Source organism: Cottoperca gobio, chromosome 14 (genome assembly GCF_900634415.1).
Source record: "Cottoperca gobio chromosome 14, fCotGob3.1, whole genome shotgun sequence".
Classification (NCBI taxonomy): Eukaryota; Metazoa; Chordata; class Actinopteri; order Perciformes; family Bovichtidae; genus Cottoperca; species Cottoperca gobio.
In genome coordinates this window covers 3,953,171-3,971,670 of record NC_041368.1, presented here as the reverse complement: position 1 = coordinate 3,971,670, position 18,500 = coordinate 3,953,171, and the positions used below count along the sequence as shown (strand labels likewise).

Genomic DNA, 18,500 nt, shown 5'->3' with positions numbered 1-18,500 from the left:
ATTATGTTTAATTATGTACAATATATATATCTTTTTTCCCGCCTACAATCAACTGACTGAGGGAGTTCACTCTCTCAGTTACACAAATCAGATTTTGCCACAACCTCTCTGAGACAATCAACGTGTTGCAGTCAAACTGTTCCATTCTCTTCTGCTGTCAGCTGTCAACCCTCCTCCACCCCATTCACCTCCACCCATGTGGGCTGGCTGTGATGAGCTCATCAGAAGTCCCGCTCCAAATCCAGACATGACATCACTCCAAATCTTCAGCCATTGCTCTTCACCCGTTCACCAACACTTCACTCCATCAGGGGAATATTCCTGTACAGCTCATGGCATCACTTCTCCCTTAACATAATTACGTCACGTTGGGGTCTAATTGCCAAAGACTTGGCTCATAAATCTCTCTTTCCTATTGCGCCCAAATAAATAAATGTAATTACTTTTTAAGCCTCTTTTCAATTAAATAAGTCTCTTCTGACAATGTACACTGTGTATTGGGTCCTTTTTGCCTTGATGGAGTTTGGTTGGTTGGTGGGGAAACACTAAAATAATTAAATTTTCCTCAGTGCATTACTTTAAATTACAGTGAAGTTAATCATATTACACTCTGCCAATGCAAGCTAATAAAGAACAAGTCTTAATTTCTACTTAATAACAGGCGGTTTCAGCCAAACAACCAATCTGCCTGTTCAGATCGTGTTTAAACAATTAACTCATCCAGACTGTTGGTGGCAGTCCAGAAAGCCTCCCTGTCGGTACAGTCCAAGCACAGATCTTCCACAGATTCACTTTTCTAATATCCTCACAACAGGTGAGCTTTTATTTCTGCCTGTATCTGGGGATCAACCGGACCATGCTGTGGTCAGTCAGTGCAGAACGGGGCACAGCGCCGAAGGCACTGTTGATTGTAATGTCAAAGTATTCTCCTCTCTGGTCGGACATTTAGTAAATTAATTTGTCGGGGTGTTGAGACTAAGCCTGTCCTTCTGGTTCATAACGTCTCACATACAGGTAGACTATTTTTCTTTCAGCAAGATCCAGACAAACTCAGACAAAGAAGGTCTTTGAACATTGGAAAATCTGTCATCCATTCTCCAAAGGCCAGTCAATGGATGGAGGGCGAGGGTGGTTGGAGAGGAATGAAAGAGAAGGGAAGAATGAAGGAGGAAGGAGGAGAAGAGGGAATGGTTATGCCTGCAGGTCAGCTTGTTTTGAGAGGGAGCAAGCTGGGGATGCTGGGAGGGGAGGTGGTGGAGGATGGGAGAGCGAGTCCATTAAAGCCAAATGGGCAAAGTAAATAACATTAATGCTTATTGATTCCATCTAAAATACAGCTATTTATTCTACTGACCAACAATCAATAGATAGGGCACTTTGGAAGTCTCTCACTAACATCGGTCCATAGCAATAACAGGATGTATGAAAAATGTCATCTTATTACATTGGCATACAGGGCGAATACATTCCTATCGCTCATTTTTAAACTACGTACACACTTAATCACGGCCAATTCATGGTAAATCTATATTTGCTGAATGTAACTGGATTTGAATTGGCTATATACATATATGTATATATATATATATATATATATATATATATATATATATATATATATATATGTGTGTATATATATAAAGCAGGTTATATATTCAATCTAATTCCCACAGTGCTCCAAACTACCTTGGGACTGTGACTTAAACTTTGGATGGTTTACTGCTTCAGTGAGATTGGTGTTTACTCATTATGTGTAGTTCATTAATAAGGCGAGAACATTCCCATGTGAACATTGGACCAAAGGCCTGCAGGGACTGTTACTTGTACACAAGAAAGCCTGTTGTTGAGAGAAATCAGGTTCAGGTGAAAAAAAAATACTTTACATGAACTGCAATAGTATGGTTATACAAAATCTATTTATACATGCAGCTTTTCAGCAATCAGATTACTCACCCAATCTCCTACCATACATTTGAACCAGATGGATAGCATATTTTGAATATTTAAAATGCATTCATTGATCAGTAATATAGGATTCTGCAGCCAGGAGAGATTCTTTCTTTCAGTTTTTTTTAGCATTAGGATTGATGGCGCAGTGAAATAATTGGCTCTGTTGTAAGAGTAACGTAGCAATGGATTCACATTATTGTTTGTGTTATTATTATTTTTGGGATTAGTATTCTTGTTAGATCTTGTCCTGGGGGCAGTGTGTGTAACTCAGAGAATGCCTTTACACACAAGTGCTAGCTTCCCGCCATGACCTGTCTAACAACTGCATACACTTGTTTGAATAATTTCAGTTAAACAGGTTAGTTTGGTGAATCAGCCCACATAATTGAATACAAATTAATTATTATAATGTTTGGTAAATGTTTTGAAAATGGAGCGTAACTTTTATGTGCTTATAAAAACGATATTTGTGAGCACACTCAGCAGAGCCCACTAGTCTCGGCAGAAGGCTAGCATGTAAATTATTTGGTCCACAGCGCTGATGTAGGAAAACTCCCGCTCATACTTCAGACACTTAAGGATTTATGTTCATATTTAGATTTTCTTAATGTTTTAAACAGGTATAAAAAGCAGGGATGCAGTCAGATGCAAAGAAAATAGGTATATTCAGTACTTGTTGAGTTAATCCTCTATTGGCTTTAGCATGATTGAACATGAATATGCCATCGTTGATGACCTGTTTGGATTCACCCTGCATGTGCAATTATGTGAATAAGGAATATCTTTAATAAATACTAAAATATACATCATCTCAGGCTGTAGAGAGCACAAGAGAATCAGAATATATTTTACTTTATGAATATGTCTGCTATGTGATTGCCAGTTATATTGCAGCTACACTGCTCTACACTATAATAACAATATATTGGTTATTCACTTAAGCCCACACAAACAGATCACAAAAACAGGAATTAAAATGTATTCCCATCAAAGCAGCCCAGCTGTGGTCAGGGTAAGTTGAATTGTTGTATTTAGGGGATTCAGACACTCCTGACTAAAAACAATATTCTGATGGGGGTTGTTGAACCATGCCCTGCTTGTCGAGCTAATGGGCTGAACATTGAAATGCAATACCGGTGCATAGGACATGTGGACAAGGTGGTGGACAGAGTTGAGCTGTCAGTGGTATTCTAGCCTGCCAGAGAATGACACAACTGAGGAATTTGACACATGTATTCAGCTCCAAAAGCATTTTCTATTCAAATGACACTAATGCTGCTGCAGAACATTATGTACCATTTGCAATCATGAATGTGTTCAATTTTGTGTTTAGTTTTTTTTCTCTTTCTTCACATTTGTTTGAGTCTCCATGTTTTATTATTGAAATCTTAACACTGATAGTAAAGTCTGAATTGAGGTTATTTTATTAAACATTAGCTATTCAACGGGCGCTTTACGTTGAGAGCTATAAGGATGTAAACACAGCTTCTGAATGTTGGAGCTTGACTGTTCACTGAATGATTTTCATTGATTTGTATTTCAGATGTTCTGTGTGGACGGCAGGTTTGCTAATAGGGTTCAGAATGATTATATTCAAGCACCTACTGCATTACTTCAAATCATTAGCAGGAAAGTGATGGGTGCAAGGAGCTTATGGTCAAAATCCAGGTCACATGGAATTAACTCTCACAATGAAAAGTAGACAGTTTTGGGAGAATATAATTATGAAACCAACATCTTTCCTTTAAAATCCCATTTGCAGTGCAGAGGTATTGTGTTTCAATCTTCACTCATCTTTATTAAATCCAGCATTTTATTTGAATTACTGAAATATCCTACTTCTGTACGCATGCTTTCATTACTTTCAACAGTGTTTAGTTTTGCAATTGCTAATCTTTTTGATCCAACTGGCTCATATATTCTTCTTCTTTCTGCTCTTTCAATAATTCTAATAACCTAGTTAAACGGCAGTGTGTCAGCAAGAAGAGCTCTCATCTGTTGTCCAGGCAAAAAGACCAATTACTCTGTCACCCCTGAATAAACATTCACAGTTCAAGAGAACGAGAGAGCGAGAGAGGCGTTCCAGTTCTCTCTAGTTCTTGTCATTGATGTGCAATCAAGAGTGAAGTGCTGTTTACGCTGTGACAGGCGCATGCATGTATACTCAACAAATGCCTGGTAGATAAATATATAAGCGCACATGATCTCAACACATTTGCACATACACACAAGAACACACACACACACACACACACACACACACACACACACACCGGTGAGTCCCTGGGGTCCTGGTCATTATGACTTTCAGTGACACCAGAGAAAGGCCCTGGAGTGAGATAGAAAAGATGTAATGGCGGAGAATTGTCCTCCGAGGCCCAATTAGGGGAACACTGTGCATGACAAAATAGGAGCAGAGAAAAAGGGGCCAGACAGTGTCTTTTGGGGAATCTATCATGTTAACATGCTAAAATATGTTTGCATGACAGTACACATCTACTGATGGTTAAAAAAACCCGAACTTTGACAGATATTTGATTGATCTAGAATATGTGTCCTCATTTTTACTGAAGGTTCAAGACATGCAGATAAAGTGTGCTGTTATTGACCTAACCCTGCACCTTAACACAGACACTCCATTCAGAAAGCTGATTGGAAATAATTCTTTCCTCAGGCAGAGCAAATCTTCACAACAGCTTGGGAAAAGATGGAAGAAGGGGGGTAAGAAGTCACATGTGGTTCAGAAAAGAGCAAAACACGATTAACCATCTGCCAGAGCAGCAGATGTTGTAATAAATTGCAACGTTCAAATGTTGACTTTTTGTAACCCAGCTGGACATACTGATGAGGAAGCGTTCCATATTTTTGTAGATCAAGAAGCAGACTGTATGTTTTGAAAGACAAGTGTATTCCCAACCCCATACATTTAGCAGATAAAGACAACTGACAAGATGTCATTCAAAGTGTTCAACCAAACAAGAAAATAACCACTGTGGGGAAGTTTTTATTTGCCTGCATGGATAAGACTTACAGAATCTCAAGAAAAACTTAAAGAATGGAGGGTTTGACCAAAAAAAACAATAGAGTAAATTAAAGGAAGACAGATAAATAATGTGCATGAGGTAACAACTGCATATCAATCAGGCTGCAGAAACAATCCCCTTGTTTAAATGTTAATGTATCTATTTGTAGTTTAGCAACACAAATTATGTCTTGCATCGTCATGGTGATAAGAGAGATTGTCTGTGTAAAAATAAGTATTTTAAGAAAATTACAGATGTGTGAAGGTCTTCACTGGAATGTCATTAGTAACTTATAGTGTTATGTCTTGCCTTTGGCCCTTGTCCTTACAGTCCAGTTGACAAACGTTCTTATTTAATATGAAAAAAATGAAATATGTAAAATTATCGCCCTATTATATAAAAACGATGAGCGCTCTGTTGTGTACTCACATTAGCCTATCCCACATGTTTCCAACAATTTCCAAACCTAGAGAGATCTATCATTTTAATCGTCGTTCCCCTTTCACACCTAGGCCTTCAGTGATGTCCTACACAGTCCTACCTGAATTATTCCCCCTCTTAATACCATCATTATGACGCCATGGCACTAGAAACTATACATTTAGACAGAAACACAGTATAACCGGGCGTTGCATCACCCTAACAACAGAGTTATATTAATATTTACGAAACATTTAGTTGTAAATAGCAGGCATTCTCAGCAGTACAATGTTCAGTGCCTCTCGGAGACTGTGAGCCAGGGTTACCGCTCGTAGTTAGTGATTTGAAAGTGGCGGACAAATCTTTTTCCCAGCTATGATAGGCTCGCTAGCATCGGGATTGGCCGTTCTCTTCTCACGATGTCTATCTTTTCTTGAAAAGTTCGTCTTGTAAATGGCGTTGTAATTATATCTGCGACCAAATCGATCTATTCTACTCCTTCAGCCATTGTTGGTTGAAAAAAAACAGCTGTAGAAATCTACACAAGCTCGTTCAAAGTTTGCTAGCTCTGCCTCTCAATAGTGCGTATCCAATCAAAAGATGGACGTGCTGATGTTATCGTACGCCTGCTAGCTGGCCCCAGTGTCCCCAACTCGAAATCTGATAACACCGATTTCAAAAGTAAAACTGCTTTATCCAGTGTTTTTGCTAGCTTGACAAACTGCCATGTGCCACTGCGCCATCTTTTATTGTTTTAATTAAGAGACCTCTATCAGCTTTGTATAATACATATTCTATGTTTAAACAATTCCCTCCTCATAAAACCGTTGCAAAGACAAATTTTGGAAAATGTTGTGACCTGCATTATATCTGTCTTCTTCTTCACTGCCATTGGTGTATTACTGCCATATGTCAATAAATGGAATATTTAGATCTAATATGTTAGAGCCATGTCCCCTCTCTGTCTGTCAAGGTAATTAAGCACTTAATAATTATATGAATTTATATAGTTAGTTTTCCAATTACAGTAATTATTTTGTTTTTTTACCAAGCTGTTATGACGGCACAAACCTACCCATACTGCACCAATGTGTTTCAGGCCGAGCATCCCGCTTTACGGAACGTGGCCTTGTGTGTAACATTCTGGGTTCAGTTTGTGACGTAGTCTAGTGGGTTTGAAGTGGATAGTAGGTCTGTCTCGCTCTGTGTGATAATTAGTAGCACATTGCCTCAGCCAAATGAATGTGAATGCTATCACGGGTAGTTAAGGTATTTTAGTCAGTCATAAAGTGTCTAGATAATCTCAGGTTGAAGCAAAATAACATAGACTGTATAATTTATGAACGCATTCTTTGTGACATTACATTACATTACAGGTCATTTAGCAGACGCTCTTATCCAGAGCGATTTACATTGAACTAAGTACAGGGACAGTCTCCCTGGAGCAACTCAGGGTTAAGTACCTTGCTCAGGGGTACAATGGTGGCAGCCTGGTATTGAACTCCTGACCTTCTAGTGATTTGTTTGGAAGGCGTACCACTAGACTACTAGGCCATCACCACCCGTGACATCAGCCATAGGAGCCGTTGTGAAACTCAAAGTGGTTGGTTCCGGCCATTGCCATCTTGGCAGTGAAACCACCGTCTAACTACAAGCTAATCCAAGAAATGGGCGAAGAGGTGGATCGCCATTGGAGGCAGCAGAGCAGACACCTGTGACTGTAAACACCTGTCACTCAGAGCAGCCACGCCCTAAATTATGCATACTTTTTAGCCTTTATATAATGTAATTGGCTGAGTTGTATAATAATTAACCCCCTTTAGCTTTAGAAATTTAGATATTAGCTATCGAGCTTTGGTACCAGGCTGTAAACATGTTTTCTTTCTGCTGTAAAGTTTTAGTAATTTTATCACGGGGTCCATGGGGGATTTACTCACTTTTGGAGCCAACCTCAAGTGACCATTTGAGGAACGTTTTGTATGATAATTCCCAACATTGCTTTGTATTGCCTTAGCTAACATGTGACACATCGTTAGCCAAAAATCATGACTTAACAAGAATATAGAATGTATCTTCTTTAACATATTTTAGCTCACTTATTTAAAATCACTCTATATACTTAATATGTTTTTCTGATTTAATAGTGTAGTGTTTTACATATATAGGTGTAGTTTTCCTATCATCCAGGTCAATTCATTGTGTATAAAACATGTTGTGAGATGGACTTGACCCATGAGAGGCTCTAAACCTACAGTATATAATTTCACATCCCAGAGTGCTCAGAGCCCGAGATCCACTTCACATAGCATGCTCACTATCATGGCTCGTTTGAGGAACTTTATGATCTGAACATGATTGTGTAGACTAAGCTTCGTATCCTAACTTTATATCTTGTAAGATATATTCAATGAAGGCAAAGCACTAACTCCACATTTAAAAGCCTATTGCAGGACTGGTCTGTGGATCTCAGTGTACCATCACTGCACCCTTTGAGCTATTAGACAAGGCAACATTAAAATCCTTTCACTTAAAATGTCACTTCCTCTATAAGCCACAACATCAAGCAAGTCCATGCTCTCTCTATTTGCCTGTCAAATTTTAATTTGCACCAGGGAATTTTAAAGTGTACCGTCAACTAATCCTACATTAGTCTCTAAAGTGTTTGAATCTGCTTACATATGCCCTACTTTACAATTATGAGATTTGCGTCCCCCTCACTTTGATTACCCGAGTAGCTACTACATCTACACATGTATGTGGACAGAACAGGATGCCTGAGTTCATTTCATGGGCTACGCCTCATAAAAGAAAACTCTTATTTCATCAGATCTTAGTTGAGGCAATAACTGTGAATTGCATTAGCTGCAGTGTTGAGCCCCCCTTAGGTCCTGGAGCTCATCCTACCTGGGGCATGGCCAGTTTATGGGCTGTTTTTAAGAGAATTACGGTTGAGGAATTCTGCACTGCAGTGAGTTGAGCATACCTGTGTACTTGTGGGTTATATATGTGAGCCTGCTAGAAGTGTATTTCTCAGTTCTGTAACATGAGGTTAGCTTTGGTTATTAGTTATTCCTTTCAGTTGTTTTTTACAATGAATAATGAATTGGTTTTGGTAACTTTGAGGGTTTAACATTTTCTTAAAAGACATATTATTTTCAATTTTAGGTTCATAGTTATATTTTGGGTTTTTACTAGGACATGTTCAAAAAACACATTTCTCTCATACTGTCTGTGTGCATCCCCCTGTATTCACCGTCTGTCTGAAGCACTCTGTTTTATTGCATGTCTCTTTAAGCCCCCGTCCTGAAAAACTGCTCTGGTTGGCTTGCGAGAAAACTATGGTGCATCTTTGCAAAGGTAGTGTTCAAGCCGTGGGTGGAGATACTCACATGGGGGGCCTTATATTCTAATGAGCCTGCATGCGACATAGAAGGGGCGTGGAGGGCACATCTGTATGACATGTTGAATCCTATATTGTATGACCTCGGCAGCCCACAAAAACTGACTGAGTTATCTTATTTCACAGTGTGTGGGTTGATAGGCAATCCATATACCTTAATGTACGTGTACACTAAAAAAGTATTTTTATTCATAATATGTCACCCTTTAATCATGGTGTAATTGTATATTTAAGGAATGTTATTGTACTAACATGTTGTGAAGAGGAAGCATTTATTGCATTTATATTAGCTTTATTTTAAAAAATAAATTACCTGATAGATCCCTATTAACACCCAGGGCCATGCCATCACGCAGCCACAGCACCATGCCATGGTATCCGGGGATGGAGCAGGGCAGTGTTACTGGCTGGCCTGCCACCACTACCAAGTCTGTTGGTTGTTGGGTGAACACAGTAGATCTCCCTGGAAGAGCAACAAGAGTCAACTGATTAGTCTAACTTGTACAATAAACACCAAATTACACAATCTGCAAATGGTGAACTCAAATCAAATGAGCAAAAATGCAATAAAAACTCACGCACCATATGAAAATGACCAAAGACAATGTACACTACATTCAGTATGGGAAACCATACCATTATATAGCAATCATTTCAAATAAGGCATGCAAATTAGTCCACATGAAGCTGCACAGAAAATGTTAGCAGATAAATTCTAGACAAAATGTATTTCATAGCCTTACGCAATAAGTGGTAAAATATCATTGCATTTTTATAACTTATTTTATCTGGAGCTCTGTGTTGATCATCCACATTTAGCGCATAACTCAATACTAAAGGTGTAAGCATAGGTGTGACATATTTGTTTTTGGACATTAGAGTGATATTGACAACTCATAACTACATTTCAGAGGCATGTTGAGAGACATGTTGAGAGACACCCTCCTGGCCATATGTTAGGTCAGAAATGTGCCTGGAGCTACAAGATATTGTAAGGCTTTGAAATTGCAATAGTTTTATTATATATTACATTGGCTTCTCCTTTCATATACAAGATGTGTATTTCTTGTGAATGATGTGAATCCACATCTCTTGGTAGTCCTCGCTTAACAAGGCTAAGAGTCCACAGCCATGACAGCGACTCTGTGAGGCTCTCATGGTCACTGTAAAGACAACCAAACTTGAGTGATAAATCAAAGTATTAGTCAAACTGAAATGTTCACCTGATGATGATGTGCAAGATAAAAAAGTAAGAGGATCACCTAAATTGATAAAGACCGTGAATGTCTGGAGCAATCTGCATGTTATTCTATCCAACTGTTGTCGAGACCACAAATGTGAACCCACTGGTTGCGCTGGATGAAAAGTCAGAGGATCACCAATGTTTTTAGAATGTCAAATAGACTCCATGACAATCCATCCAATACATGTTGAGATATTTCTGTTCCGACCAAAGTGGAGGACTGACTGACAAACAGTGCCATCCCTAGAGCCACATTGCTGTCTTGGATGAAAACAGAAGAGCTAAACATAGAGTTAATCAAATGTAATTTAAAGGGTGAGAAACGATTACACATCTTCTATAATTATGATTCATTGTTACATATTCCACCTTTTCTGGAAAGAAAGAATACCAAGATTATCAGAATGTTTCAAGGGCGGTCTGATGGAGGGTTCAGATAAAGTTTTTTACTTTGTTCTTATCCAGCTCCCAGTTGTATTTGTCATCAGTGATTAGCAAATATGCAAAGAATGATTCGAAACTTGGAACAATAATTAATAAGCCTCAAACGCCTCCCATATGCATCACAAAAACAATAAATTGGTAGAAAATATTGCTCTAAACTTCAGCTATCAGGAAAAATTTGATTTATATTAAATGACAGAATTCTAATCGCGTTAAATTCACCTCAGGGTACTCGCACCCCCCCCCCCCCCCCCTTCGAAAGGGGAAAATTATGCTAATTTGTTTATTAAATCAGTACTCTGCAGGATTCTTGTCTGGAGCTTCCTGGAGCTCTCTGCCATGGTAGTACATTCTCGGTTGGCTTGGTCCAACGTGGTGGCCCGGCTTGAGCCACTCTGTCCAACTCTCTCGCTCAGCAGGCAACCGGATCTTCGCTCTCCCCAATTGTCTGGGGTGAAGGAGCAGTGGCAGCTTTCACCGGGTCTTGTTGAGTTCGAAATTTGAAAGTTGGCTGGATGCCGGCCTTTAGCATGTTTGTCGCAGCTCAGGGATTGAGGGGAGTTCTGAAGGGGACCAGAGTTTAGCTGGGCCTGCCCAGATAGTCAACGAGTCGGAAGAGCAGCAGGGAGGAGGTCATGAAGAGGGCAATAAGAGGAACAAGGCTTCTTCTTGTTTTATAGTCTTCTGTCAAAGGGGGTGGTGGAGCGCCGCAATACCCCTCCCATCAATACATCTTATTTCCCTAATTACTCTTTCTTTAATATAATTAATTTGCTGTCTAATTGTCCCATGTTTGAAAAGTAGGCTTCCTAAGTTTCTAAAAGAAACTAAACACAGGATATTATCCACTAGTCACATTTACTGTAGTATGGAGCAGTGTGTTTCCGGTTTAGCAGTGAGTCATGGATAGTTGATTTATTTATTTTTAATTTTCTGCCCACATCCATGAGCCAAAAAAAAACTTTTTCAAATTTTGATCTGTAAAACAGTATTTGTCTATAACTGGCATCGCTACAATCAGACTAACAGTGTGAGGGGCTTTGGTTTTCAAACTGTCAGTATCTGTGAAGTTTTAAATAGGGGTTTGGCACACAAACAGGGCGCAGGAGATCAGCATGGAAGTAGCAAACAGTGTCAATGGGGATTCCAGTGGGGCGCAATCTATATATGTACATGTCTGTGTCTCCTTCTATCAAACAGTGTTTGTACAGCTCTATGGGGAGCGCTGTAATGTGACAATCTAACCTCGTCTTGCGCTTCAGAACAGTACGTTTGCGCAGCAGGGCAGGCACTAATGGGAGGATGAATAGAACAAATGGATCTCATCATTACATCTTCCATCTTCTCTGTGGGGGATGACTGTCTCAGTCAAATTTAAAATAAATATATTTCTTTGCTGAATTTGTTTTTGCCTGGCACAAAAAGCAATTACACTTTTGTGGAAATGTTCTTTTCCGTTGATGTACTGTTGACAGCTTAGATATGTGCAATTTAGAGATAAAGCACAGCATCATGGTGTTTTACTAAATAGGAGAACCACTTAAAGCAAAATAGATCAAATGTTACCTCATGTTTCCAGCTGTGTTCTCTTATAACTGTATTAGAAGAATGGAACATATAATTAATTATTTTTCAAAATAGGTGCTATTGAAGGTCTTGGGTAGAGCAGTATTTAAACGTTTTTTTATTTCATGATATTTCGTGAGAATGATTTAAGGTCATGAGGCCTGTGGATGAAGAGAGTTTACAAAGAAGAAAGTGAAAAATACAGACAATCTGGGCAAAGTTGCCTGCTAGTAATTAAATACAATAACATGCTATAATACTTCTGTGAATATGCTCAGAAAATTGAAGGACAGTTTCCTCAACAAATCCTAATCCAGCTTCATACAGATCTCAAGATCAACACTACACAACACGAACTTAGCTTTCAATTTGCCAGCCATTGATCTGGGAATCGATGCTCTCACAGGCTGGTGGATTTACTGAAACGCAAGTAAGCTTATGAGAGGCCCTGAATTCCCTTACCTTCCAAGAAGACTGAAACAAGGAAGGGGAGCATTTGGCACCTTTATGCCAGAGTAGTCCATGAAATGTTTACTGGGGAGAATGAACAAGCGTTCCTTAAACAGCTTTAGCAAAATAGTACTGAGAGCGATTTAGTCTCATTATGGATTTCAGATTCCATGCTGCCGATGGACTGAGCGCTGAGGGTCCGCAGAATGATGCAAAATAATGTGCAATAATGTGAAATCATCTGTGCAGCTTTTGCTGCTCGGTGCGCCAAAGAAGACTCTACAGTTAACACTACTGTACTAAATTATTACACTGATGAGCAAGTTAGCACCTTGAATGGCAGCCTCTGCTACCTGCAGTATTTCCACTACCATTGTCTTGGAGAAATTGCCCCTGAAATTCAAGGTGTTTTTTTCTGGATTTCTTTTTTTATACTCACAACTCACTTTTCACATTGAGCAGGTGCTCTTCTATTAAATAAAGTAAACGATTATATCAGTTATCTAATTTATATGCACGTTTCAGTGTTTACAGCATTGCTTTGCACATTCACTCCTCCGCTGTTTTGTGAAGGGCGGGGCTTCGTTCCCGACACACATACACACACACACACACACACACACACACACATCTATAGTCAGAAACAGAGAGGAGGAAACTACAAATAAAACCTTGACTTGCGCACCTCGCACGGCCCACAGCGCCCCCCCCAGAAGTAAACCTAGGGAAAACACTGACCTGTGTATGAATATGTGTGTGTGAACTGTTGCCATGTCTTGCAAAGTGCCTTGAGTGGACGGTAGACTAGATAAAGTTATATATAAATGCGGTCCATTTACCATTTAACAGTGACAAAGTACATTACATGTCAATTTCATTCTTCCTTCCATGTCAACATTGCTGTGAGATGAGAATCACAGTCTACTTATAAGAAGGAAATATATGAAACAAACCAATTTTGAATTTATCTAGTATGCATAATCACATTATTGCAGTAAACATTCCACAGTGCTGTGAATTGTCTGTGGAGCAATCTGACCGTATGCAGCGTTGCATGCTAAACTGAAACTACTGAGAAAGAAAAAAACAAGTCCTTCTAATCTTCTTTAAAAATACAGTATGTTACACACAAAAAACACTGTGTAATGAACTCCCCTGGGTCTCTCTGCGAAAAATGAAATTGTTTACTACTGTATGTTGCAGACAGTCCTTGATAGATAACAATATGGGTTAGAAATAAAGGTCTCTCGAGTTTCTCAGTTCCCCACATTTGAAAATAAATGTGTCTTCCCCTTCAACAAGGGCGGGGGGTAAAAATGGATCTAGAACATCTTTGATTCATGGATTGATCCTTCTTCTGTATCAACAAAATGCTTGCAAGCACAGCCCAAGGCTTCCTTTATTTTATTTGGGGGGGGGGTTACTGTGCGTCAAGTTCCTTTTTATTAATCTTTCACAAGACAGATCGTTTACCATGGGAGAGCAGCAGTAATGGAAAGATTGCATGTCAGCGCGTGGTCATGGTGGGATTAGTTAAACAGAAGAGTTCTGAGAATCCCAAAAGTTTTATCCAGTTTCAAATGTTATTTATTCATCTTCCCGGCATTGGCTTATGAAGAACTTCCATTTTTGAGTAAGAAACCACATTGTTTTTAGACAAAACAGTCCTTCGCAGAATTGACACAAAGGGACACTGGGGACGGGGAGATGTGTGTAAGTGTGACATGTCTTTTTTAAATAGTTATAGTTGCACACATTAAAGGACCGGAGTTTCCACAGGAAGTAGAGTCTTCTCTGTCCTTTCCTGTTAACAGCCTCTGTGTTGCATTTCCAGTCCAGTCTGTTGTCTAGGTGAACTCCAAATTTCCCCAACTTAAACAGTTTTAGTTGGTTTTGTTCATTATATTCTCAAAACGGTGTCCTCTGACTATCCAGCTGCTCACCTTCAGTTATATATGTTCAGTTATAAATTTCCAGGTAAAGTGACAGTGTTATGGTTAATAGCAGCAGAGTCAGCTCGTCTATGTTAACAGTGTACACACTGATAAATGTAAGTGTATTTACCAGCTTCATTCACTCTTTGCTAGATTGTCTGTTGTGCTTACAACTTAGCTTTTAAGACATCTGTTGCGCTTGCCTGGCTTGCCAGTTTGATCTCCTAACAGCCTATCTGACCTTTGTCCCTCGGCTTGACCCATTTGGATTAGTTTGCATGTTATATCTGCCTTGTGGTTTTTGACGTTTTACGACGTTTTACGACGTTTTACGACGTTTTTGACGTGCACCTGTGTTGAATCCTATTTCTCTGCTGAGCCCTCACTTCTGAAACTAAACTGTACATCATTGACTGAATGTGTTTAAGCATGTTTGTAAAGGACAAACTACAATCACAGGGAGTGTGGATTCAAAGATCTGAGTGAAGTATAACAAGTAGGACTTGTTCAGCTGTTGTATTTCTCTTGCAAAGTGTCACACTTTTCTCACCATGCAATGTATGAAAGCTAGTGTGATTCATGCTTAGTTTCTAATCAACTCGGTGAAACAAAATCAGCTGTAAAGAAAACATGATGGCTTCAGACTCTCACATTCATCCAAATCTGCTGTGACTGATGATGAAGCCATGAGCAGGATCCTGTGGTGTCTGTCATAACTGTGATGGACGTCACGCTTAGTGCTTTAACAGAGAGGGACACAGTCTTTCTTATGTTTAGATGGAGGTCACAAACATACAAAGATCACACAGTTGACAAAGCTGTTGGCTTTAGTCTGCTTTGCATTGCTCTGCAGGTATGATAGTATGTCCTTCAGACCGTCTGGCAGAATCCCGTTTGGGGCTCAAAGTTAAGGAAAGCGGCTTTTCGCTGCTATTCATCGAAGAAACTAACTGAAACTAACTGAAAACACTTCTGAACAGGCATAAATCTCACCAACATGTGGCTTATTGACCGCACAAATGTTAACTTCACCACCTCCAACCAAGTGCAACTACACAGCCGCTTCCCCTAGAAGCATCCGATGTAGAGAGACAGTCTCAAATAGAGCAAAGGTGTCTATAGGCGAGACAGCTACACCAACCTGGTAATATTATAAGATTATGATTTAATTAGCTAAATTTCAGATTATTATTTTTTCTAACAGTGGCATTAGTAGGCTACTCCGTCATAGTTGACAGACTAGAATTCCTATATGACTGTAGATGAAGGACAGCTGTTTGCAGGCGAACCGGAATGCAAATGAAAAACATAGCTGAGCGCTGCAATGTCCTGGACATGTTGGATCTTGGCCTACATTTGTTTTCTGTTGGCAGGCTGAGCAGCTGATGTGTGTGTTATAAGAAAGAGGCCGTACGGCTGACAGACAGTGACTTCAGTTGTACATCATGTAACTGGAAACTTGCAAGGTTTTAAGAAGACAGCTACAAGCAAGTAACATTAGCATTAGTACATGTCTCATAAATGTTTGGTGTCTACATATGGTGTAAAAACTGCCACTGGTATAGTGTTCAATTAAAAAATTATATATATATATATATATATATATATATATATATATATATATATATTCAATATAATAAATTGGTGACAATTCCTGAACCCTGCATTTGCCTGAAGTTGCTTGTGCATGACTACTGTAGCTGTGTACACTGGTTAGTTTAACTGAAGCTATCAAGTTGTGGCGACAACCATACATCATTGAATGTTATAGCAAAAACATTGATTCTGTCTTTTCCCCAATCTGAAAACCATGTGGCTGGACAGATCTCTGCTTGTCTCGCTGAAATATCTCAGTGGATGGCCGCACACCACTTGAAGCTCAACCTCGACAACACTGAACTGCTTTTCATTCTGGGGAAAACCTCCCATCCAAGACCTTACTGTCAACATCAGAACTTCGGTTGTTTCCCTGACTCGGACTGACAGGCATCTGGGTGTGACACTGGACGACTAACTTCACTGTCAGCCTCGCTGCAACAGCCCGCTCCTGCAGATACATTCTTTACAACATCAGGAGGATACGTCCCCTACTGACCCAGAAGGCGACACCGGTTCTGGTCCAGGATCTTGTCATCTCACGCCTTGACAAATGCAATTCCCTCCTGGCTGAATTATCTACATGTGCCATCCGACCTCTACAGCTCATCTCTCACTGCGAATGGGATCCAGATACCCCTCAACAAATCCTGGCTCCAAAAAGGTGGAACAAGCTCCCCATTGATATCAGGTCAGCAGAAAGTCTTCACATCTTCCGTCGCAGACTGAAAAACCATCTGTTTTGACTGCACCTCGGCCAATAAATATTTATGAGCTTGAACAAAACAAGTATTAAGCTTTTTCTCTGTAAAGTTGAATTAAAGATGGTATTTGATAATGCTGTACCAGTGCATTACTGTATTATATCATTTAAGAAAGCAATGAGTAGTAGATGTACAGAAAGGATAGCATGATCAAACACAATTAATATTGCTTTAAATGTTTTTGTTTTTTTTGTCAGGCCTTGTGGATACTGGTAAACTCAGGCTAACACTATTTCAAGACTCATCAAGATGAATGACACATTTTGAAGTGGGAACTGAGAGGGTGGGAGTAAATGTTAATGTTCCTTCCAACATGGTAAAAAGTTTGATATTGTAGCTTCATACACATTTACAATTATATTTATCTCTTCCTTGACAACACTCAACGCACATCTATTCTCATAAATGTTGTATCCTGTTAAAATGGCAATTAACACTTTATGTCTCCATATTTGCCTCAATCAGTACACTGACAACCCCTTTTTAGTAAGCTCTCTACATGTTCAATTTGTTTACATAGTTGTCATTATAGAGAACCATTGCATTTACATTTTACTCTTAATGTGACTTAATGTGACCAAATGCATTTTGTATAGAATCTTATAGTATTTTTAGTTCCCTATGCTAATGCCAATTTTATTTTATTGAGAACAAATTAATTTATCCCTGCAATGGCTCATCTCCCAGTTTACTGTATACTACTACTACTACTACTACTACTACTACTACTACTACTACTACTACTACTACTACTGCTACTACTACTACTACTACTACTACTACTACTACTACTACTAATACTACTACTACTATGTTCTTTAACAGATTAAATTAAACTTTTCAGGCATTTGACACTTTGTATTTGATTTCCTGATAACAAATTTATGACAATTATTTAAAAATCACAAATACTTTTCTTGTATTTAAAAAAATACAGACACACACACACACACACATACAGAGGTGGTGAGAAAAATAAAAAAATGACTGGAACACAAAGCACCATCAGCTTCACATAAACATATTCAGGGACATTTGGTTCTGCCCTATTCACTGGTCCTCAGATTATTTTATCAAGTGCTGCAGTTCAAATCCTACCTGGTGGCAATGCACATGCAGCTAATGGAATCAACCATTTCACAAACACTCTGTGAGTCTCGACCTGCTGTCTTCCTCTCCCTCTTCCTCTCATCTCTCTGTTAAAAAGGCTGCCTGTTTCTCCAGCCTAGCTTATTTCTAGATTCCAGTGTTTCATTCATGTTTGTGTTTATTTCCTGGGCCTTTTGATGGGAAGCACGCAGCAAGAATGCTGGAAGGCTTTTTGCTGGGTCTTTTGTCTGACCTCAGCTGTCAACTTGGGCGCACCAGTACTTTCTGAAAAGAAGGAGCAGGCAGATGAGGATGTGGAGAGTTGAGGCTGCAGGTAAACAACCCCCCCCCCCACCCCCTAAAATCCCTGAGCTCTGCCCATCTCCCGCTCCTTCTCTCCCACAAGATCCTCTTTATCTACTCCCCTCATGCTCATCTTTCTCCTCTGCATGCTCCTCTGTTCTTTCTTCTGTCCTTAAGGGAATATTGCCTGTGGCACTGCCAAAGGCCACTCTAAAGTGTTTTAAATTGCCTCGGCTCTCTGTGAAACATTGCCAAATGCAAGTAGGTCTGAAACACATGCAGAACCATGCTATGGTGTGCATACATATTTGCACATAC

General features: G+C 39.4%; 1 protein-coding gene across 1 annotated transcript in view; it reads right to left on the bottom strand.

Annotated features, from left to right (window-relative positions):
* Window positions 1-18,500, bottom strand: part of kirrel3a (kirre like nephrin family adhesion molecule 3a) — a 153,916-nt gene that overhangs the window by 55,233 nt on the left and 80,183 nt on the right. The window contains 1 exon segment of the mRNA XM_029448752.1: window positions 9,107-9,256. Coding sequence (XP_029304612.1) covers window positions 9,107-9,256 — 150 coding nt within the window.